The following is a 23,339-nucleotide window of genomic DNA, read 5'->3' as shown; positions in this document are numbered from 1 at the left end:
ATCTGCTGAGTGCCACCTGTCACTCATGTGAGTATTGTATAATGCAGGGGCCTCAAACCAAATGATTCTTTCATCAAAGTATAGCATGTTAGAGCATCCAGCTTGTCTAGACTTAGCACTAGGGCAATATTTTTCCTTAGCCAAACTATAGACAAGCCAAACGCTTAGCAAGAGATATTCACCATAACCCACTATATCCCACAGGTGGAAATACTGGGTATTTTCCATTAAAGACACTTTCTTATCTAGGTTCATACCTTGATTGCAAACAAAATGTAAAAAGGAAATGGTTATTTATTGACTATATTAACACCAGTCCTTGCCTTCATAAGATAATCCATGGTTAGAATCACTTAAATAATTTTTCTTTCTTTTTTTTTTTTACAATTTAAAAGGACAGATTTATTAGGAAAAGGAGAATGAATAAAGAGACACCAAGTATACACAGGCAGGAAGAGAGCTGCCCCAGTGGTTTTTCTTATATTTAAGCTTGATTATTGTTGTTCTTCTTCTTAAGTTAAATTGTAAAGTCAGGCTGCAAGGTAAACTAGAATACAGGTGATCAACATTCTTATCCCAGCTCTGCCAGATTTCATGATGTTGTTTTAAATAATTTATGTAACATGTCTGAGTGCCTGGGTTCACATTTGCAAATGTATCTGTTGGATTGGATGGCTTCTATGGTACCCTGAAGTTCTGAAATCATGTGATTCAATGACTAACAACATCTCAAAACTATTTGAAATATATGGTAATTCATTTTAAGGAAGGAAAAATCCAGAAATTTAAAATGGGTGGGTCTAAAGAGGAAAGTGAAAATTACCCCATACCCTTTACCCGTGAACACTCTTTATATGTCTTGCATCTGTCTTATAATGTTTCTATCTTTATACAGGTGTCCATTTTATTTAAAGTTGTTTTTTGTTTCTGAATGCTTTTATAGGGTTTAATGGAAAAAAACTGATTACTAATTCATGGTTGTTTAATATTTTCTTTTCCCATAAATATATTAATGACTTATATTACTATAGTGTTACTCTAGACCAGACTTATTCTAGGCATTTTACACTAATATATTTGTCCTTTGCACAAACATATTATGTAACAACTATTACAATTTGCATATTAAAATGAGACTAAAGTTAAGCATGCCAGAATCAGATGGTAAGATGCCTGAATCGAAGTTCACACTCTTGGTCACCACCTAGAGGTGCAAGGTAGAAACATTTTTCCATTTTCCATAAGAAATTGAAGATTGGGAAAAGGAAATTTTTTATCTTTTTTATGAAACATATTTTTTCTTACATCATTGTTAATTTTTGTACATATTTGATTTCTCCCTTTAGGTGTAGTCCCCATAGTTCTCCCACCACCATAGCATCCATGAGCCCACCCCAGTCCCTTGTGTTTTTCTTCCCCTGTTTTAACCCTTCTCTCTTACCCTTCCCTGCTGTGTGCCTCTGATCTATGGTCAGTTTGCAAGTTTTGTCTTTTTCTTGACCCATTGTTTAGTTTCTCTGTATTATGGAAAAGGCCATTTAGTAAATATTAACCTAGAAATTTCACTTTAATCAGACAGTCATAAAATACTTTTGTGTAATAAAGCAGACATTAAAGATTTTATCATAATGGTATTTATCAATAATATATAAATCCATTGTATTACATAAAATAAATGTTTACATCTTAAAAATATTATTTCCCACTAAGCATTGAACAAAAATAAAAACAATTCTATTTTTACCCTCACAGAATATTTTAACTTGTATAAACCTGTGTTCTTCTTTTTAATACTATATCTAGAAAGAAAGATAAAGTCACAGGAAATATTAGAGAGAAAATTAAATAGTGTGAGTAGAGCAGGTAAATCTAGAACTTTGAAATCTCCTAGGGCATTGACATTTTGTCATTTTTTTCATCTTCTTGGCCAACAGTACTCAGATTATATTTAAATTGACTAAAAGAGTGCTTTTAATATATTTTCTTCACTTAATCTTAGCCAAAAGACCGAGAAGCAATACATATATTTTCTTGATAATACTTGATTATCAACAATTCCACGGACACTTATGAAGTGGCAGGCAATACTGAGGTCCAAACTTTATTATTCCCTATGAATGGGGTTATTATTCTTATTTCTTGTAATAGTTCTATTGGAAGAGTTGCTACTTAACCTAGTTATTCAACTCATCTGATCTGAATTGAAAGAGAAAGAGCGGAAAAAAATATAATTTGAGACCAAATTTTGCAATGAGATGAAGAATTATTTCTTTGTTAATGTGTAAAGGCAATACAATTGTCAAAGCTAAGAAACTAAAGAACAGACATTTTCAAAGTATTTTGAGGATATACCCTCCTCCACCTCATTAGAATTAGTTATTGGTGAAATCTATTTTAATGTTATATTGACTCATTGAAATTTCATTCTATAAGCCATATTTAAGGGTTTGGGGAGTTGCTGTTGGGCACAATGAACCTTAGTCAAGATACTAAGGTTCTAGAAATTCCTCCTGAGAAGATGATTAACCATAAAGATCTATGTCATAGACTTGTGATAAGATCTCAGTGGGAAATTTTGCTAATATTCTTAAGAGCAAAACTGTTACAGTTATAAAAGTTATGATACATTTCAACTCTTTTCATCAAATGTATAGGCATTTGGTGCTTTTATACAGAATATCTGCTTGATTATACTGTCATTGCAATTCATATAACAAATGGCACTTGTCATAAAAAATATGTTCGAAGAAAACTATAAATATCCTATCCATTAACCCACATCTTCTAACAGTTTTGTACAAATATTTATATCTAAATAACAGAAACAAAAAATTCAATTAGAACTTTTACCTTTATTTAAAAGATTATACAAACAGGGAAAAATATTTTGAACATAATTTATAGTATAATCGCAGTTCTCTCAAAGGAATAATAAAATTCTCTGGTGTAGAGTAGCAAAATGTTATCATGTGAAAATTATTTAAAAATAACCTATACTTCATTGAACATTTCCATATGATAATTTTCAACAAATAGAAAAGTTGATTTTGTTATAAGGATTTTGATAGAGGGTATGAAATGTAAAAGTTATTAAATAATGGAAACTGTATAAAAGCTATGATATACAAGACTCTCTTAGCAATTCAGAAAACAAAAGCTGTTCCATTCCTTTGTAACATTAGGATTGTGTCTGAAAGGGAAACTAGAATATCTACAGGTGGAGCTACAAAGTAGATTATTCTGAGAGAAGGATGTAGGATGCAAAAGCTTTGCTGGTAGAAAGTATGGGTCAACAGTTAATGCTCAGTTAGCCTGAAGCATAATGGAATGGCATTTAAGGCCAACTATGATGTGTATGTGTTGAACACACTATGAAATAGAGATTTGCTGAAGCATGTTGAAGAGAATTGTAACTTTGTCTCTACATTTACAAAACTGATTCTCATCTTTATATATAGGACAGCTTAAAATAGAGAAAGTTTGGAGGTCGTTTAAAAGATAGCTATGGGAAGTCATTTAAAAGATAAAGGACTGCGGGCCTCCCCGGTGGCGCAGCGGTTGAGCGCTGGGTTGCGAAGCTGCCCGCGGCCTCTGCGGTGCCGGTTCGATCCCTGGCTGCTCCCCGGCCACCCAAGGAGGGTCCCACATGGCGCGCAGACCTCTCCTGCCGCCCGCTGCTCCCCTCAGCAGTGTACTTCGGTCCTTCTGCCTGTTCTGCTCCCCGCTCTGGCTCTGGTGAATTCTCTCACCCTCCCGCGCTTCTGACTGTACCCAGTGCATGTATAAACAAAACAAACAAACAAACCAGCAAACAAATAAATAAAGCATGCCTCTATAAAAAAAAAAAAAAAAAGATAAAGGACTGCATTGGCAATCTTCCTGTGAATGTTAAAGCCTGGGTATTAATACAAGTTACAATACAATAAAAAGCATCCTTTTTTCCTTTCTTTTTTCAATTGGAAATTGATTGCATGTCAGGGTTCATAGAAAAGGGTTAAAAGTAATACTGAAGTTTATAACTTTCCTGCCTGTATGAAAGATGTTGTCCTTAATAAATAGAGAAATCAAAAGATTTATTGCTTAACCTAATCATTTTGAGTCACATAATAATGTTATGTCAGTGAATCCAATATAGAATTGATAGTGAGATGCAGCAGTACTTCTCTGAGTTAAGATAAATAAAAGTCAAATCAACTATGATATGTCTTTTATGGAAGATGATTTCTAATTTCAGAGATGTTAAAATGGGGAAAATATGTATCATAAAATCACTCATGGGAGTAATTGCTAATGTTTACAGGTGTTTTACATACAAGTAATACATTTAATTGTCACAGTTGACTCACAGAACAGGTACTTACATCATCCTTATTTCAGAAACGACGAGGCAGGGTGGCAGTTCAAGTTGTGGGAAGAGATTTAAATCCAAGCACTCTATTTTCTTATATTTTTTTATTTGTATCTTTTACATTATTGTGTATTCCCTGTAAAATTCCCACCACTCGTTCACCTGTGAACAATCACCATAGTCTCTTGTTCTCTGCTCTCCCTTGTTTTGATCCCTTTTCCTCCCTCTCCCTCACAAAATGTCTCTTATTTATGGTTGCCTGCTAGTTTTGTTGTTTATTTATTTGGTATTATTATTGTTGTTGTTGTTGTTGTTGCTTTCCTGATCCCTTATTTGGTTCCCCTATATTCCTCCTATAAGTGAAACCATTTGATGAACTCAAGTACTCTAAAGTCCATGTTCTTAACTACTACACTAAGATAACTCTTCAAAAATAAAATAAAATAATAACAAAACTGCAGCTTTTTGAGAGCCCACTGGTTTCATGCTAAGTGGTTATGCAATTAATAGTTAATCTTTCCAACAGACTCAAAGTATGAATCCCCTCTTTCCAGAGAGGAAGCTTAGAGACAGTGGTCTATGTGGACCCATGAGGAGAAAAGCTGTATTCAAACCCAACCCCAGTCCTCTCACCTAAAGGATTGTGCTCATTTGCCTCTTTGGACCTGAAACACCCTTCTTTCCAGTTTTCACTCCACAGAGGTTATTTTCTGTTTTGTGTTTCTGCATAACTTTCTAAGAGAAAATTGTGCTAAGCTTGTCATTGTTGTGATTGCTTATTTAACTATCTTCCCAACTCCCTCTGCTATATTTGTCTTCAGTCTCAAATATCCAGCACTATAGCTGACATGTGCTGTGTCCCAGATACACATTTAGTGCAACGGTTATCAATTGCAGCCAATTTTGTTTCCCCCATTCCCAAGGAGACTTATGATAATGTCTGGAGACACTTGTGATTTCTATTGAATACATTTGGGGGTAGGGATCACTATCGACTAGCTTAGAATGCTATGAAACATCCTACAATGCATGGATTATCACCCACAAGAAAGGATAATCTGACCCACAGTGTCAATAAAGCTGAGGCTGAGAAACTTATTTAGTGAAAAAAAATGAATATGATTTTTTTTATTGTTTAATCTCAGGGCAAAAGTAATAGAATATCATTCATATGAATAGATTTAAAAAACTATAGTCATTGTTTTAGTTCTGAAATGCATGTCAATGAGATAGGCAAATAATATCATGATTAGATTTGACATAATCTTGTCATCACTGAACACATGAAGAAAACCCTTTTGTTCACTAATGACTTGAGATAAATGTCTATTTTTGCATATTTTCTGTAATAGATGAAGCAGGGACTTTTTGATATTCCTTGCTCATTAAATAGTTGCTGAGTTGATAAACACCTGTTAAGAGTAACTTAATTAGAGAAGTATCTAATTAAGTATCTATTAATTTTTAAATAGACCAACCCACATGTTATATGACACACTTAATGATGAGTAGTGCCCCTTTATAGCTGTATTAAATTTCTAAATTATTCCATAAGCTCACTTCATGAGGAGGTTTCTGTGGGTAGAAGAAAAGAGGAGAGATCCTTTTGAATCTTCCATAACTTATTCCCTGACTGACATCCCTTGGAAAACACAGAATCTTCCACGAAGTTTAAGAAGTGGTAACTTGGGCCTCCCCTGGTGGCGCAGCAGTTGAGCTGCTGTGCGCAGCTGCCTGCAGCCTACTCAGTGCCAGTTTCATCCTCAGCTGTCAGTGAGTGTCCCACATGGCTTGGTAGACCTCTCCTGCCGCGCCCGCTGCTCCCCTCAGTGGTGTATTTCGTTGGTCTGCCTGTTCTGTTCCCTGCTCTGGCTCTGGTGAATTCTCTCACCCCCCCGCTCTTCTGACTGTATCCAGTGCTTGTAAAAATAAAATAAATAAATCTTTAAAAAAAAAAAAAAAAGAAGTGGTAACTTTAAACACACATGAAGGAGACTTCTTGGAGCTTGTCTAGCAAAATCTGCAAGACCACTAAGTGGATACACATTCAAAAATCCATTTTACCACATACCTTAACCCTCACTACACAGAACTTACTCTTAACTCAGAACTGACTACAAGAGTGGGAGTTCCCTACCAAAGATGTCTGGCCTAAGCTGAGTTCTGTGGATTCTTGTGAATTTAATCTCTGTTGAGTCCTTTTCTAAAAGGTCTTAAAGTTGTGATTAATTTCTAAATAGGCATATACAGCTGAAGCATACCACTTTTCCAAATCTGATGTTGCGATTCACAGTCCTGTTGGAAAACCAAGTTTTCCTAAATGAATTTAAGGCAATAATTACTTACAAATTGAAGAATAATTTAATCTGCCTCCACAACTTTGTTCCAAGATGTTCTCAATTGTGATGTATTTGCATTTTTATCATAAATTTTCATGATCCAATTAGTTTAAAAGTGTATTGGAAATGATAACTGTAATATTTTTTAAGGTACATGTATTCTATAATATACACACATACACTTGTGTACACATTTAACCTAAATTTTTAAGAGCTTTAAATTTGATGAAAGCCAAAAAAAACTTGGGGGGATAGTAAACATTCTATGCTGTTTTGAGAATAATAATATAATTGTTAGTGATTGCCAAGTGCCCTATCTATGTATATACACACACACACACACATAGATATAGATATATATATATATATATACACACACAAAAAAAAAGTCTAGAAATTGAGGCTGCTAGAGGGAAGGGGGAAGGTAGAAAGCAAAGGGAGGAGGGGACCCAAAGGACTATTATGGAGGAATGTGGGTGCTTTGGTGGGAGGTGTGGTATGTTAATATTTATCTGAAGAGCTGATAACCTATTCCCCTAAATCAACTGCAGTGTTGTAAACCATTGTTACCTCAGTTAAAAAAAATATAGAAAGGAAAAAAATATATTGCTGGTCAGGCAAATAGTGAATTTTTTTCTCCAGAGAGTTAGGCAAAGGTAAATTGAAGCATTTGTCTACTTTTGGTACATAAAGTAGATAAGAAATTATATTAATAAATAATGGAGGGCCTCTCTGGTGGTGCAGGCAGTTAAGCTCAGCCATGTGAAGCTGTCCGCAGCCTCTGCAGTTTCAGTTGGATCCCTGCCGGCCTTGGAGCAACCCACACAGCGCGGCAGACCTCTCCTGTCGCACCCGCTGCTCCCCTCAGCAGTGTATTTCGTCAGTCTGCCTGTTCTGTTCCCCACTGTCTCTGGTGTATCCTCTTACCCTCCCATGCATCTGGCCTGAACCCCGGTTCTTGTATAAAATAAATCTTTTTAAAAAATAAATAAATAAATAATGGAGATTTTGTCAGCCAAATATAACAGAAAAGCAGTGAGGCCAAAAAAAAAAAAAAAAAAAAAACCAAGAGAGAGAGAGAGAGAGAGAGAGAGCATATTGACAAGCAAATTATAGACCATTGGGATCTGAGTAAAGAAATAAGTGCTGATGCAAAAGGTTGATAGAAATGGAGGAACAGAAACAAGGTATAAAATGATGGAGAGAGTAGGAAACATCTGAGGTTATAGATATTTGATCTTTATATCTCAAATGTGGAATCGTGCCAGTTGAGGATGAGATCCAGAATCTTGCTCTGAGACTGTGGCCAAATGGAGAAGGAAACAGTATGCCTGGAAGAGAAGCTATAAATGAAGTGAGAGACAGCTATCAAAAACCTGGTTGACATTTTTTTGGACATTTATTTTATGCCAGGATCAAGTCTCAACACTTTAACTGTATTAATTCACTTCATCTTTACAATACATAGTGGATTCTATTAATTATTAACTTTGCTAAGGAAGAAGGTACTGGAAAGTCTTCATTTGAAAATTGGAGGGCTTGATTCTTATTCAATGGAATAGAACTTTGCTTTCATGCAGAACAAGTAACTCATTTAATAAATATTTATTGAGTAAGTACTTTGTGTTAGACACTGAGTATTTCTTTGGAATGTCAGGGAAGTTGCTCTCCAATTCTTTCTTGCCTCCCTTCTTACATAGATCCCCTGTTAAGAGCCAAATTCCATCATGGCATGGAAATAAGGGGGAAAAATCTTAGAAATACGGGGTATTAAAAAGCTTTACAAATTAGCACACAAGTGGTTTAGATGCTCAGTGAAACTTTTTTTTGGAGGTGGCCACAAAAATTTTGTGAGAGTTTGTATCAGAGAATACAGAACTCTCTGCAAAGGAAGCAAAAATGAGAGAATAAGGTGACAGGAAAGATGGAAACTTGGTTGGGAACTGAGGGCTACAAGTCATGGACTTCACAGTCATCCAAAAATTTTCCACAATAACTAATCTGTGGAGTCCCTAATATCTGTCTTAAGGGTAGAAAATGCTAGAGACAAGGACTCTCAAAAGACATCCACATATTTCAGTGATTAAAATTTGGAGACATTTCTAATTAGTGGTAGCAGGAATCTCTTGACTCTCTGGAAGGACTCAGTTGAAGTTTGATTTAATTGTCTGGGTTTGAGAAAGAGGCTCTGGTCCCAAGATGGTCAATGTCTGGGATCCCCTACAGTAGTTTGAGACCTGATCATTTGCACAAACTCATCCTAAGGCTAGAAATCTGTGCTGTAGTGTTAAGTCAAATTTTGTTAACCTATTGTATGTACTTCTAAACATCTTTTTGTTTGCTTCTCTAATTTTTTAGTTTGAAAATGGCCTGTTTTCTAAGTTGTGCTAAAGAGAGACTGGTGGAGAGATTTTTTATTTATGAATCAGAAGAGAGCCACCTGTAACTGGAATGGCGATAGCAAGAATAGTAATTAGTTAAAAACAAGAGAGATACAGTTCTGTTTGATTATTTTAGACAGACTGAATTTCACATTTCATCTTGGCTTTCATTAGAAGCTTCCAGAACAAAACAAGTTCTCTTGAGAAACCAACTTATATGTTTTTCTTTTCTATTTACTCACAAGTCTAAACTCCCAATTTTATTTTTGTTTCTCTTTCCTATTACTGTTCCATTAATTTTCATCTTTTTAGAAATATCTGTCACTCATACTGATCTTTGGTGTCAGTCCAGAAATGCTTGTAACTTGAACCCTGAAATCATAGGTAGAAAAAGACTCCTTAACCTCAATCATAAATGTTAACCTGTGTTAAAATTATAGATAAAAAAGAAGATTGTGAGCCCGAATCATCTATAGAATATAAAAAACTTGTCTCGGTATTCCTTTGCCAGCAAAATAATGGCCTGCATTGCTCATTTTGGGGTCCCAGACCTCAGATGTGATTAACACCTCGACTTTAGGATATACCTTAAATATTAAAGATGGAAAAATTCCCTAGAATTTAAGGTCCAAGAAACACCTATAACACCTATATGAGTATTGTTAGTGGAAGGATTTTGTTGGAAAAATGTGAGGAGAGAGGTTATTAATTAGGATAATTGAGCAATTTTTCCTATTGTCATTTGTCAAGAATGACAGAAGCAAAAGATTTAAATTTGTCTAAGATGGTTTATGTTTCATACAAGAGTATCTTGATTCAAAGTTAGGAGTTTAAGATGCACATTGTTTTAATGATTGAAAAATATCACTGAGTTCTAAATGGCTATTATCTTCATGTTCACTGTAATCCATACTGTGGGAGCAATTTTTAGATATAGTGGATGATTCTATATAATTAATAAGAGATTTTTAATCTCAAAAATCCTTCTACTGAAAACAAAGCAAAGGATTTTGTGACATTTTCATATCAAATCTCCACAGTTAAATTTTCCTTGAATTATGGAAAGCCTGCCATTACAAACAATTTATTTTCTGAGAGTCTAAAAGGTGTAGGGTGAGCTTCAGCTCTTTGGATTGAATGCAAGTATTTTGAGATTGGAAACAAACTTTTCAAGTTTCTGGAAATGAAACATTTTCTTGCATAGACATTAAATGTTGTCTGACTCAATTCACAGTGTTTACTATTGGCAAACTTAATAATAAATAAAGCAGATACAATAATAAAATTTAAGTGCAAATTCAAAACACTTGTTCTAGAATTGGAACCAGACATCTGATAATGAGAAGTAGTAGATGATTTCAATAAGTAAAAATATTAAGAAATTGATATCCTTCCATGAAAAACAAAGGTGCTTTTGAGAACAGAATGACCATTTAGAAAGCTCTATGAGTGTGGAACTCTCAGGTAATTAACATGGTAAGAAATAGACAGAATTGAAGTGTACAGGGTAAAATGTATTTTCTTTAATTATTTACTCCATCCAAATTCTGTAGTCATTGTAGAAGTCTGGGAGGGGGAGGCCCTAAATCATCTGAATTATATTTATAAAAGCCAGAAAATCATGAAAGGTTCCTATCTAAGAAGCCTAAGGTGCAAAGAATAAGATAATGTATGCAATGTGGCTATGTTACAACAATTTGTCAGTTCTCAAAAATTTTGCTTTTTTTTTAATTGACTTCAATTTTTTTTTTTTATAAAGTTGACATTGATTTACAACAGTGTACATGATCTAGAGATATAGTATCACACTCTTTAGGTGTATGTTACCACACCACAACCACCACCTAAATTTTTCAAGAAAATTGAGATTTATGGAAATCTTCCTAAGTTATGAGGAAAATTGTCCTTGCTATGAAAGAAAGTTTCTTTAGGGGAAAGAAAAAAAATAGATTATTTTGCTTAAATGTAGACGTGATTTTGGAATATAGTACAGTGTTTCTTAAAAAAAGTATAATTCTGTCTCTTTTGAGATGCTTTTCAGATTATACAAATATAAGATCACACCCAAACAGAACATTGCATACAAACTGTTGTTTAAGTATTAAAATAAATTTATTTTGTTTTGTTTATTATTTGGCAGAACAGATGGTAATGGTTTTGACACAATTCAGTTTCCTTCCCTCACCCCCCCCCCTTTTTTTTTTGCTTGGGAAAGAAACAACAAAAAACAGAGCTGCTTTTCCCACTCTGTCACAGCTGGTTACCAATCAATCTCAATTCACGGTACAGTGATGATAGCACATGTTGTCCGGGGGCCAAATCTGATTGGGTTGCATTTTTCAACAGTGTTTCATATCAGAAAAAAAAAAAAAAAAAAAAAGGTACCTTCCTGGTAGGGACTGTCAGCACATGATTGTACAACTGTCATTAATCAAACCTGGCAACAATGACTGCATTTATACTAGTCTGAGACTGGCCGATTTCACAATGAAAATCAACCAATTTCTATTAGGATTTCCTCACCAGTGATGTTTTTCATCTGTTTCTATTCTTTTTAATTAAAGTCAGATGATATTTCCTATATGTTGATAATATATAACACTATACCATGTTTAAAAGTAGCTGTTCTATGCCAAAATATGATCTAATTATTTAAAATTTATTCTTATCTATTTAAGAGAGGCTAAGACCAAAATCTGATTGATTCATAATATATATATATATTTATATATTTATATTTACATTATATTTACATTATATATATTTATGATATATATATGATATATATGTGTCAGTCAACACATTTATGAACCTCCTTAGGGTTACAGCTGGTTTAGAATAATGCTGAGGAAAATGTTGACAAAGTTTCTAGAAGTTTCTAGAGTTACTGAAGTTCCAAATGCAGATTCACTTTTACAGAATACACACCAACCCAGTGCACATGTACACAGAGCATTAAGCACACAGGAAAATGGAAGGGATGGGTTGCTGTCTGTTTGAAAAATAAATGTACTTGCTGCAGAAGACACTGATTTGCTTCCTTTATAACGCAAAACAACAAATTCAACATCTTCTGCAAAAAGGTGTTTGGAAATAGATTTTTTTTTTCTCTCAGTCATTTATTGTAATTAAATCATATGTTAAACTATTTTGTAAACTGTAAAGACCCGGGCCTCCCCGGTGGTGCACCAGTTGAGCGCTGTGTTGTTGCGAAGCTGCCCGCAGCCTCTGCAGCGCCTGTTCCATCCCCGGCCACCGGGAGAGGGTCCCACATGGCACGCAGACCTCTCCTGCCACCCGCTGCTCCCCTCAGCAGTGTACTTCGTCACTCTGCCTGTTCTCTCCGCTCTTGCTTTAGTAAATTCTCTCACCCTACTGCGCCTCTGACTGTACCCAATGCTTGTATAAATAAATAAATAAATCTTAAAAAAAAAAAACTATAAAGACCTCTTTAAATGTATAAGACTAAATTCATAATTTCATATTACTCAGTCCACATTTGCTTTCTAGAGTCAAATTAATATTTCCCCCAGTTATCAACTGTAATAGCATGTGGCATCCATGAAACTATTAGAATATACCAATTTATCCAGAAGGTAACACAATATATAAGACCACATTCTAAAATTTGTAGAAATATATGACATATAATTTCTTGTGAAATATATATTTTAGGAGAAAATATTGTCTCTAAGATATCATGATATGTTTAAAAAAAAAAAAAGCAAAGACAGGGAGTAGATATTTATGACAATTTCCCCCCTGACTACAATTGCCTTCCTTGGTATCTTGGGAAATGGACTTTGTCCTACTTTGCCTCCAATTGCTAGGGTATGAAGATAATAATGAATCAAATACTTACTTCATTCTGGGTTTTCAAGTTTTGGGGATACAATTTCTCTAAACATTTTCTTTCTTAAGTGTTTGCTGATTAGAGTCAACTTGATCACAATTATAAGTTTATCTTCTTGTTGACCTTAGATATTTTTGATTGTGACAGTTGGTAACAGTACAGCAATATCTTGAGTCTTGTTTGTTCTGGATAGTAGCAAGGTTGAGGCTAGTCATAAGCAGTGATTCAGCATGTCAGAAAGGACACAGGTGTCTCCAGTTGCATTCGACATGTCGGTGGTGATAAAAGAAAGTGTGTGTACTTTGGAGTAAGACTGATTGGAAAAATCCATATTTGTGTGTGAAAAATTTTAAATGATGTCAGTTATTCCAATAACTTTAAAACAATAGCAAGTCAAAGCGCAGGCACACTTCAAACTTGCTTTGGTGCAGATTTCAGCCCATAGATGACCAAACAGCAATTATGAATTTAAAAGTGCAAGTTTCTATATCCAGTTCACAATGTCTGAATTCTCATAACAATTCAGCCTCTAAAAGTTTAATTTTGATGTTGACCATTTATTCATAGATTCCACTAAGGAAAAAATTGTGGAAAAAATTACCATTTGGGGAATATGTCCCTTGTTTGTTTTAATTTCCCTTTTTAAATTTATACATTTTAAACTTTAAAAAGTGAATCTTTATGCTATTTCTTGGTCGAAAGCTTTACCCTTTGTATTGCAGTTGAAGAAAAAGTTCTTCATGGTTTTATAAACCTAAATAATATTCTTTTAAAATTATTATTTTTACACATGAAGAGTTCACATACTTTACCTTTTCAATTTTTATGTCTGTAATCCCTTTCTTGACAAACAGGGAGTAAAACTGACAATAATGTCCCAGATACTGCTAACCATATTTGCTAAAGTGGGAGAGCAAACTAAATGATTTGTTTTCACATTGAACTTTATGTGTCTAATTTTAAAATAGTAACTTCATTCCCTACTTGCTGGAATTCTTTTGAGGTTAAATGAGAGAGTATATTTTAGAACACAAGCAAATTTATTTTTATTGTCATTATTTTATTTTAAAGAACATTTTATGTTAAACAAACTTGGTTGCAAAATAATGAAACAATTTTGCAAAATTTGAAAGCATTGTGCAAAACAAAATGCCTTACTTTGCTCTCCTATAGTCTTTATATTTGTTTTAGACATTTTGCCAGAATCAATTAATTAATTAATTAATTGTGTGTTTGTTTGTTTATGATGAACCATTATTTTACATCCTTGTTTGTTTTCTATAATGTAGGTTTTCTCCCCTCAATTGTGGTCACTATAGTTTTCCTACTATGAGATTACCCATAGTTCTCATTTCATTTATTTTGATGCTGTTTTGATGCAGGGAGAAAGATTGTTTTATCATATTACTAATTTACAAAAGTAAATTTATTATTGATAATAATGTAAACCTAATGTCTTGATGGCAGACCAGGATTTGCTAGCTGCTTTATTTTAGCTCTATCTCCATCTGGTAGCATTGATGTATTAAATATCCCAGGTTCTTACATTTATAGAATTATGTTAATATCAGTTTAACCTACATTTTAGAATTGACTGCTGGTGTATAAACTTAGCAAGTTACTGTGTTCCTTGCTATATTAGAATGGTATATTTCAAATTAGTTATTCTTTTAGTTCTGCATTATATTGTTTTACTTGCAACAGTTCTGTGAAAGAACTACAGAAGAAACTTAAGCCTGTATTGGGACTTTCATCATTCACTCAATAAGCATTCATTTAGCACATGCAAGATCTCAGATGCTTTCTTGTAGGACTTGGGTTTATAGCTTAGAATGAGAGAACCAGTTTTTATTCTCATAGAGCAAACATGCTCTTGGAAACAAAGAATACAATAAACTACACAGCAAATAATTTGGTAGCTTTGAAGAAAATAAAACAAGATGAATTGAAAAATAAAGAAAACAAGAATTAAAAGTAATTTTAATAAAGCAACAAATAGAAAAAGCATTGTGCAAAATAAATGAGAGGAAAAGCATCTTTGAGGGAATGTGTGTGTTTGTGTGTGTGTGTGTGTGTGTGTGTTTTATCTTGAAAGTCAAGAATGATCAATGGAAAATGTAGAATGGCAATCCATGAAGTTACAGTAGAAGCACAAAGATAAGTGGGAACAAGGTAGCTATGTTGAGCAAGAAAAATAAGGTAATGTGTTTAGAAAAGGTTGGGCAAATTATCTAATTATCTTTTCCTTTTGGCACAAAGAGTAAGTAGCATTAGTTGAAACTTCTGAAAGAATGTTTTATTTCATCAGGTGTTTGTTTCATCAACCCTCATAGATTTTCTAATAGAGATGTTCAATGATAGGAATAGGCTGGAAGTCTCGTTGGTAAATCATTGCAGGCAGAATTTAAGTGTTAATGGATGGTTACAGAAGAGTTCTTAAGGTTGTTCTTAATTGAGTCAATTATTTTATATATAGAGAGAGAAAGTATTTTATATACATCCACATAGCTGATAATATTCAGTCTCCACAAAGATCTAGTGAACAATGAGAATTTAAAGGATTCTGAACACCCCAATACCTGAGAAACCTCAAAGTCTGTTTGTTTTTATATTGTAATACTGTGGTGTGATAAGACCTAGCAAAGCTAATATATCACTTCTAGTTGAGGTAAAAGAACATGATTCTCAGAGCTATATGCAGACCACAATGCAGTTAGGTAGATGTATGTGTTACCTGGAGAAAGACTTAGCGGTTGTTCTGACCTACAATCATGTGGAGGATAATGTTCTCCGTTCCATCTGTGAATCATTTCACTGGCCTGAAAGCCCTATGAGACATGTCTCTTCAATGGTAAATGCAGTGCCTAGCATGCAAAGTGTAATTCATAAATATTTCTTGTAAAAATGATTAAACCATCATTATAATCTCAAATTTCAGTAATCTTGAAGGGAAGTTAAAATGAAATAATGCTAAATGAGCACCATTTGAACCACTCTATACAAATAAGATGTAAGATCATTGAAAATGATAACATAAATACCTCTTTCTAATTCAAAGATTACCTGTCTCAATGCTGTGTTTAACCACCAGGGAGGCCCTGTAATCTGTGATTTTTAAATGAACATGCTTTGTTTTGAAAACAAGGTATTACTCATTCTCACATTTTATTTGCTGCCCATGTTGCTGAATATACAATGAATTTATCTAACCTGAAGTAAAATATTTTGTCAGAAATTGTGACCAAATGTTTGTTGAATGATGTAGCTAATGTGGCTCATATGTCATAAGTTTGCATTTGAAATTTAAACTAAGAATTTCATTGTGGGGAAAAGGCACACAGAGTGGGGAAAGTGCCAGGTTGATTGTTTTAGTTCTAGGTTTGAATTCTGGTTTTCTCTGATAAATTGACTTTGAGCAAATCATTTCACTAGACCATCAGTTTCCTCATCTGTGAAATGACAATTCATGATTCAGAGGATTTTGTTGAGGATGCCATGAATGAAATTTCCTGTCTTTTTGTTTTTTAATGGTGAAGCAACATACAATTTCTGATCTTTTCCTCAATGACAAATCAGAAAGATTTGTATCCATATACAAAACATAAGTAATTGATACTATAACAGCTGGGGGGCAGATATGAAGTTAATGAGCTTATTAGTAACACATTTAATGTAAGTAACTATACTTTATAGTTGAACGTTGTGTGTGTATTTTGTTTAAGGTAAAATACAGTATAGGAAGAGAAATTGGAAGGTGAACACTTAGCCTTATTTTTCTAAATAAAACCTATATTATTTAATAAAGACAGTCCATATTCTACACAGGTATGACATCAAAGATGACTATACACTAAGAATCAAAAAGGCCCTGAGTACAGATGAAGGCACCTACATGTGTATTGCTGAAAATCGTGTTGGAAAAGTGGAGGCCTCAGCTACCCTCACAGTGCGAGGTAAGAGACTTAGGGTGTGAGACATAATTGAAGTGGAAGACTACTTGTGGTTATTGGTAAGTGAATTCACAATCAAAACAATAGCTTAAGCTGTTTTATTATTATATTAAAAAGCCTAGATTTTATGTCTGCTCTATTACTAATGGAAATATAATTACTTTTAAATTTGGGTTTATAAGGATCATCATTTGATGGGATTTGTATTTAATAAGTAATAGCTTATATAGTATAAATGTATGTCTGAAAATAGAAGGTATTTTACACTAATCTGCATTTTCACTGCTTTGAACTATTCACTGCTTTTAAATACCACTAGTTTCAAAGCTGCTTGGTTTTGGCTTGCTGGTTTGACACTTTACCCTACTAGAGTACTGTTTTGAATTTCATTTTTTTTTATTTCTGCATTTGAAAAGCTACCTAAAAAAAAAAATAGAGCTAACACTGTTTCTAACAGTGAAAAATGAATGGAGTGCCTTCATCGAGATAATCTGATTTAAAGAGTAATTCCTGAAGTTCATTGGCCTTAAATAATTGAAATAGTCAGTGCTGCTCCTGTAATAACTTCACTTTCTAGATGTCATGCACCTTCTCAGTCACAGAATAATGTTCTTTAACAGACTCACTGGAATTGCTTGTAAGAGAAAGAAAGCATTACTTAACCCTAAAGTAAGTTAGAATGAATTAACTGCCTTCCTGGTGGAACATGTTGATCCACATGAGTAAATTAAATAGCCCAAGGTACCAAGTCATATCATGTAGACAGTTACTCTTGCCAATAGACGTTACCCATGGCATCATTTATACACGCAGGACTTCACAGATGGGCAAGTGCATCGCCTGTTGCTCAGTCTTTTAACCTTTCTTCACCACCCTAATGGACACCTCCTCCTTTCATTCCTCATAAGTATGGTTGTCTGTTTTCTTCCAGCGCTCAGTTACATCTCACCTCTTAACCCTTGCTCCCAGAAAATTTCGTAAGATTAGGATTAGGGTTTAGAGGATTTTGAATTAGGGAGAAATGAGTCAGGGATTTCCAGCTTGGTTCTTCCTCTGGTAAGAAAAGTGTTCTAAATCTAAGGTTAGGGCATCAAAAAAAAAAAAAAAATACACCCTCATCTTTTTCTGGGTAACTATTAGAAGACAGGCACTCTGGAGACCTGGAAAAAAGGTATTGGAGGTTTTCATACATCTCAATCACTCCAATCCCACTCCACCTAATCTGTGTTTTCCCCATGCAGATTTAGATAGAAAATAAATACAGACTACAGACCAAACTGATGAGCTAATTATTTGAGTATTCTTTTCATTAAGAGACATTTTGTAATTTACATGTATTTTCAAATCTATTTGTTTGCAGTTGTCTAGACACTCTTCTGCAAAAACAACTCGCTTGACCAAATTTCCCCCAAAGGGTGTTTGTTTGTTTCTGTAGTGACTGGGGAAAAACAAAACAGAACAATCAGCTAAGGAAATTTTCATTCAAAACATATTTGCTGACTAAGCAAATGGTGAGAAAATGTGAGGAGTTGTTTTTGGAAGCAGTGGGGCTTCCTTTTATATTTGAATGTTTGGGTGAATGAGACTTGAAGTGATCTGTTTGCTTTATGATCTTTCCCAGCTAATTGTTTTCATAATTTGTTGAAAGTTTCAGGCTTAACATTTCCTTAAAATAGGCCTCCTCCTTCTTCTGCATGAATGTTTAAAACTAACTTACAGAACTCATAGAAAGAATTATTTGCTTTTAATAGGAATTGATATAAAATCAGCAAAACTTAAACAGACTTTCCCCTAATCTGTGTCCTTAGATGGATTGGAGTTTTATCTGTGTAGCATGTATTTATCATTCACCTAAGACTAAAATCTCAAAAACAGGCCTAAAGAAAAAAATCTCCTTATACTATATAATGGGATGTAATTTTTTTTTAACCAGTACAAATGTTGCTGGTATTTCTCATAATAAAAGGTTGATACATTATCTATGACTTTTTTTTTCTATGCTCAAAAGTGAAATACTCAGCCCTTTCTTGGATTGTTTTATTAGAATGAGATCAACACACACAAGAGTCTTATTTTCATTTTCATCCATTTATGCAGGGACACCGTTTAACTTAATTTGCTGACTTTGAAAACATCCACCTGCTGGATTTTTTTCAGGATGAAATGTTACTCTGTAACAAAAACAGGAAGTTCTACTGTGATGTTTCTGCTAACATTTTACCATATTGTTCTCTTTAGCCAACTGGGTAAAAGCAACCAAACTTTGTAGTAAAAAATCTGCAATAGAGATCCTCCAGTTGTTCTCGATTTCAAACAAGTGGTAAAAAGGGACAGTAAATTAATCTTAATAGCAAGTAGTTCCCTTTGCTGACTTGACCAACATAAAAATTAGAAAGAACTAGTGCTAGACAACAACAAACCTCCCAGCATTCATATTTTAATCAAATTAAGCCTCACTGTAATAGAACTTTTATAAAGGATCCCACAAGGAGAACACAAACTCCATATTTGGAAATACAATTCTCCCATTTTTTTTTTAATTGCTTAAACTGACTTTCAAAAAATAAAGCCTTCATCTGAAAAACTAGCTTTTTTCTATGGCAATAAGACCTTATTTTTTTTTTTTAATTACCATAGACTAAGTGAAAGATATACATTTGATTTATTTAAAACATGATTTCTTGCCACAGTTTCTTCTTTTTTCTCTCTTTAATATTATAGACTCAACATACCTTGTGTTTTCTAAAGGAAACATTATGTTTGGGGTTCAGTTTGAGTTGCCACCTAAGAAATGCAAATTCAAAAATGAAAAACAAATTTATTTTTCTACTGGACATTGGCAAAATTAAGAGGAATCTCATCAGTTAAAATAAGGCACAACTTCACATTGTTAGTCTGTAATTTGTTGTTGTTGGCTGTTATTTTTATGTGCCCTCCAACATAAAAAACAAGAAAGAAATCGTGCATGGAGCAAATTCTCAATTACCTTGCGTTCCATTAAACCCGTGTATACTGTAGGATAGGCACACTAGAATGTCACTAAGCTGGAATTCCCATAGGACTGCTGTAATTGTTTTACAAGACCATGGATCTCACATAAGAGAAACGCAAGCATTTATTTATTTATTTGTTTGTTTGTTTGTTTATTTATTTATTTATTTATTGAGATTGCACAAAACTATTATTATAATGAACTTTTTGAGTGAATTCAAAGTCACTATAGTAAGTGACTGTAAGTGTGGTTTCAGTGGCTGTGTTAGCCCACCTTGCTGGAGATATATCCAGACAAACTACCTATAAGTTCTAGAGTCACATTCTGTGTGCACTAGGACTTTTCCACTGGAATTTGTCAAAACACTTTTGAACACATATTTTGAATGTAAGTTTTCATAAAAAGTTTAAATGCCGCTAAATACATTTCTTCCTCAATTGGACAGTGGACTTTGCTTTATATTTGCCCCTTGCTTTTATATAAAATGATTTACTGTCTAAATTGATTTGGTATGATTCTTTTTAAAGAAAATATTATTAAGGCCATGTGTATCTCTTACAATTTCTATGCTACAATAATGCTAGAGGACAACACAATCCTAGCATTTATACTCTAATCAAATCAGTCATACTCTAATAGAACTCTTAAAAATTGATCCTAAGTGAGTTAACACAAACTGCATTCAATTGTAAGCACAATTGTTCCCCATTGTTCAATTGCTTGAACTTGTTTTGTATGAATAAATACTTCGTTGGAAAAATGAAAATATTTTCTTAAAACAAAAAATTACTTTTCTTTTAAATTTTCCTAGACTAAGTAAAATAAATAAACTTCATTTGTTTTTAAAACATAACTTAGTACCATGTTTTTTCTTTTCTTTCTCTTTAATATTATAGCCTACTACTACTGATTTTAGTGATTGAAAGTTACGGTATAATAAAAAAATAATTTGTTGAAACAGCAGTTTGAAAGCCATTCTCAGTGTGAACAAGAATCAACTTGTCAGTCATTGTTTCCTACCCTCTGCCAAAAAAATACAAAAAAAAAAAAAAAAACAAAAAACTTAGCAGTAGTTAGCAAGCTACTCAGTTGAAATCTCTAAGGATGTTCCAACCTATTTGTTATATTTTCATCCACCCTGTCCACGGATGAAAAGTGATGTGATCTTAACTTATTACTGGCTGAAAAGCAGCGTCAGGGGCTTTTCTGTAGTTCTTGTAATGGTTCTGACTAACCATGCTTAAAATCCAATTGCTATTTAAATCAGACAGTGAGGCCTTCTTTTATTGACATGACATTTGCTGGTCTGTGACTTGAATAGTTATATTCATCAGGTTCTTAACTTTGGTGTAACACGAGGTTGTTTAACTCTAAAAAGATCTTTGAAATAATAGCTATAGTAAGTGACTATGATAAGACTTTGCATAAAATAGCTCTAAAATTGCTTATTGTCAGTCCTGGGATGCAAAATAATTATATTCTTAGAATTATATTTGTAACTTTCAGCTTTGTCAAATTCAGACATCCTGTTCATACTTGAATTATGAGACTAGAAATCACTCTACTGTCCATACTTAAATGTAGCATTACACATCATGCATTCTGATAATTTTCTTTTCTTTCTTTTTTTTTTTTAATTTCTTTTTTATGTTCTCACCACACCATTGTAATGTCTACAGCTCGCCCTGTTGGTAAGTAGCCATCCTTCTATCCATTTAGCATGGCTTTGTACAATGCTTCATAACTCATGCATAGTAGGATTTGACAGAATGAAATGTATGTATTCACCCATGTTAAAATATTACTTGTGGGACTACCTGCTATAAAAGTTGCTCCTAATCTTTTATTCAGTTTGATAAACCATCTTTGTAGTAACCTTTGCTATGTAGCAATGAAGAGGTAACAATTTTCATGTTAAAAATATGTTGATAGCTCTTAATTTTCACTACCTCCATTTTTTATTTTATGTATGAAATAATCAATTATTGGTTATATTTTATATTCATTTAGATAAAAGCTTATGAACTAAATTAATGAATTTCATTGTTTTTTGCTCTTCTATTTTAAGCTGCTCAAATCCCAGCTTTTTAAGGGTATTTTTAATTGCTGCATACTTATTGTCTGCATGCCTAATTAAATAAAATTTAGAAGACTGAGTTGTTGTCAGTAGATATAATACTAAGAGGAAAAGGAAGGAAGGAGCTGTGTTCTTTGGCATGAAAAGTTTGTGGTTTTAATATAGCTCATCCTTCATTTGGCTTTGCAAAATTGAAGTTAACAGCTTGCGCTTGCAATAATTTAAGTGGTAATTATTTGTAAACATTTGGAAATTTTTTAAATTCATTGATTTAATAACCTTTCTGAATCTCCTTTCAAGTTTGGCTTAATTTACCAATAAATGTGTTTAAAAAAAAAGAAATTTTGGGAATTCCATTGTAAGTAATTTGATGGATGAGTGGATTAATGAATGAATGAATGAATGAATTTACTACATAGCTTCTTTAATATACCAAGAAATACTTTACTAATATTCAATTTTATACATCTTTATAAATTGCTTATCTATTAAAATCTTTCTTAATAAAGTTGCTTGACTTTATTGATGTTTGGTATGGGTTGGTCCAAACACAATATTTCCCCCCATTGGTTGAAACAGTAACACATATTATTATTATGTAGTATACTTTCACATGGGTAGCAAAAATATTACATAGAATTTTGGTGTCTCAAGCTATTGTTCTGCTCTTTTATTTCTATGTGGTACTTCCTTCGCTAGTTATTTAATAAACCTGAATATCAGCCACTTTATATTATAAAATCAAGAGGGTAATACAAATCAAAGTCATTGCAGGAGTGAATTGAGTTCAAGATTTATCATATATATGAAAATGTTTGTACATCAGCGTTGATTAACATTTCTAGTTTCTAAAATGTGTTATTTTACATTTTAATATTTTTGAAATAGTTATGCGTTATCCTTAATTTGAATTTGAACTGCAGATATTTTTCTTAAAACAACTATTAAATTGAGCATGTTTTTTTTACAATTAATGTTAGAAAATTAGGGGATATGTCGTAATTTTTAAACTTCATTTTTGTACTTGTAGGAATTCATAATAATAATTACATGTCTATGGAATAGAATCTAAAATTAAGAAGAGAAAGGAAAGAATATAGTAATAATATTGATAATTAATATAAAATATCATTTAATTATGTTTTTATATATAAGCTAATAAACATGACCACTTGATTTATGTTTTTTCATAAGTTCCTATAACAGAACAATATGTCAATGATTTCCAATCTATTTCAAATTCATAAATTAAAAATACATTGATTGAAAAATATGATGTGCAGAGAGTATTGAGACGAATTTGTCATTTCAAAGCAATTCAAAAGTTATTTCTATTTTTTTGTTGTTCTTTGAAATGATTTCTTAAATTCCCATTAGATTGGAACTAAAGAATAGAATC

At 33.1% G+C, this 23,339-nt stretch overlaps 1 protein-coding gene across 8 annotated transcripts in view; it reads left to right on the top strand.

The window, feature by feature from the left end:
• The window catches only part of ROBO2 (roundabout guidance receptor 2), a 584,098-nt gene that overhangs the window by 434,439 nt on the left and 126,320 nt on the right, over positions 1–23,339 (top strand). For 5 of the 8 annotated variants that reach the window (XM_037525704.2, XM_054700706.1, XM_054700708.1 and 2 more), the window contains exons 6-7: positions 16,747–16,874; positions 21,543–21,554. In XM_037525704.2, coding sequence (XP_037381601.2) covers positions 16,747–16,874; positions 21,543–21,554 — 140 coding nt within the window. The remainder of the gene's footprint in view (positions 1–16,746; positions 16,875–21,542; positions 21,555–23,339) is intronic. The other 3 variants (XM_037525707.2, XM_054700707.1, XM_054700705.1) reach the window with 1 other exon arrangement.

Source organism: Talpa occidentalis, unplaced genomic scaffold, assembly GCF_014898055.3.
Source record: "Talpa occidentalis isolate TD23 unplaced genomic scaffold, MPIMG_talOcc4v2.1 talOcc4.4, whole genome shotgun sequence".
In the NCBI taxonomy this organism is placed as follows: Eukaryota; Metazoa; Chordata; class Mammalia; order Eulipotyphla; family Talpidae; genus Talpa; species Talpa occidentalis.
The sequence above is the reverse complement of the archived record's forward strand: the minus strand, read 5'-3'. Positions and strand labels throughout refer to the sequence as shown.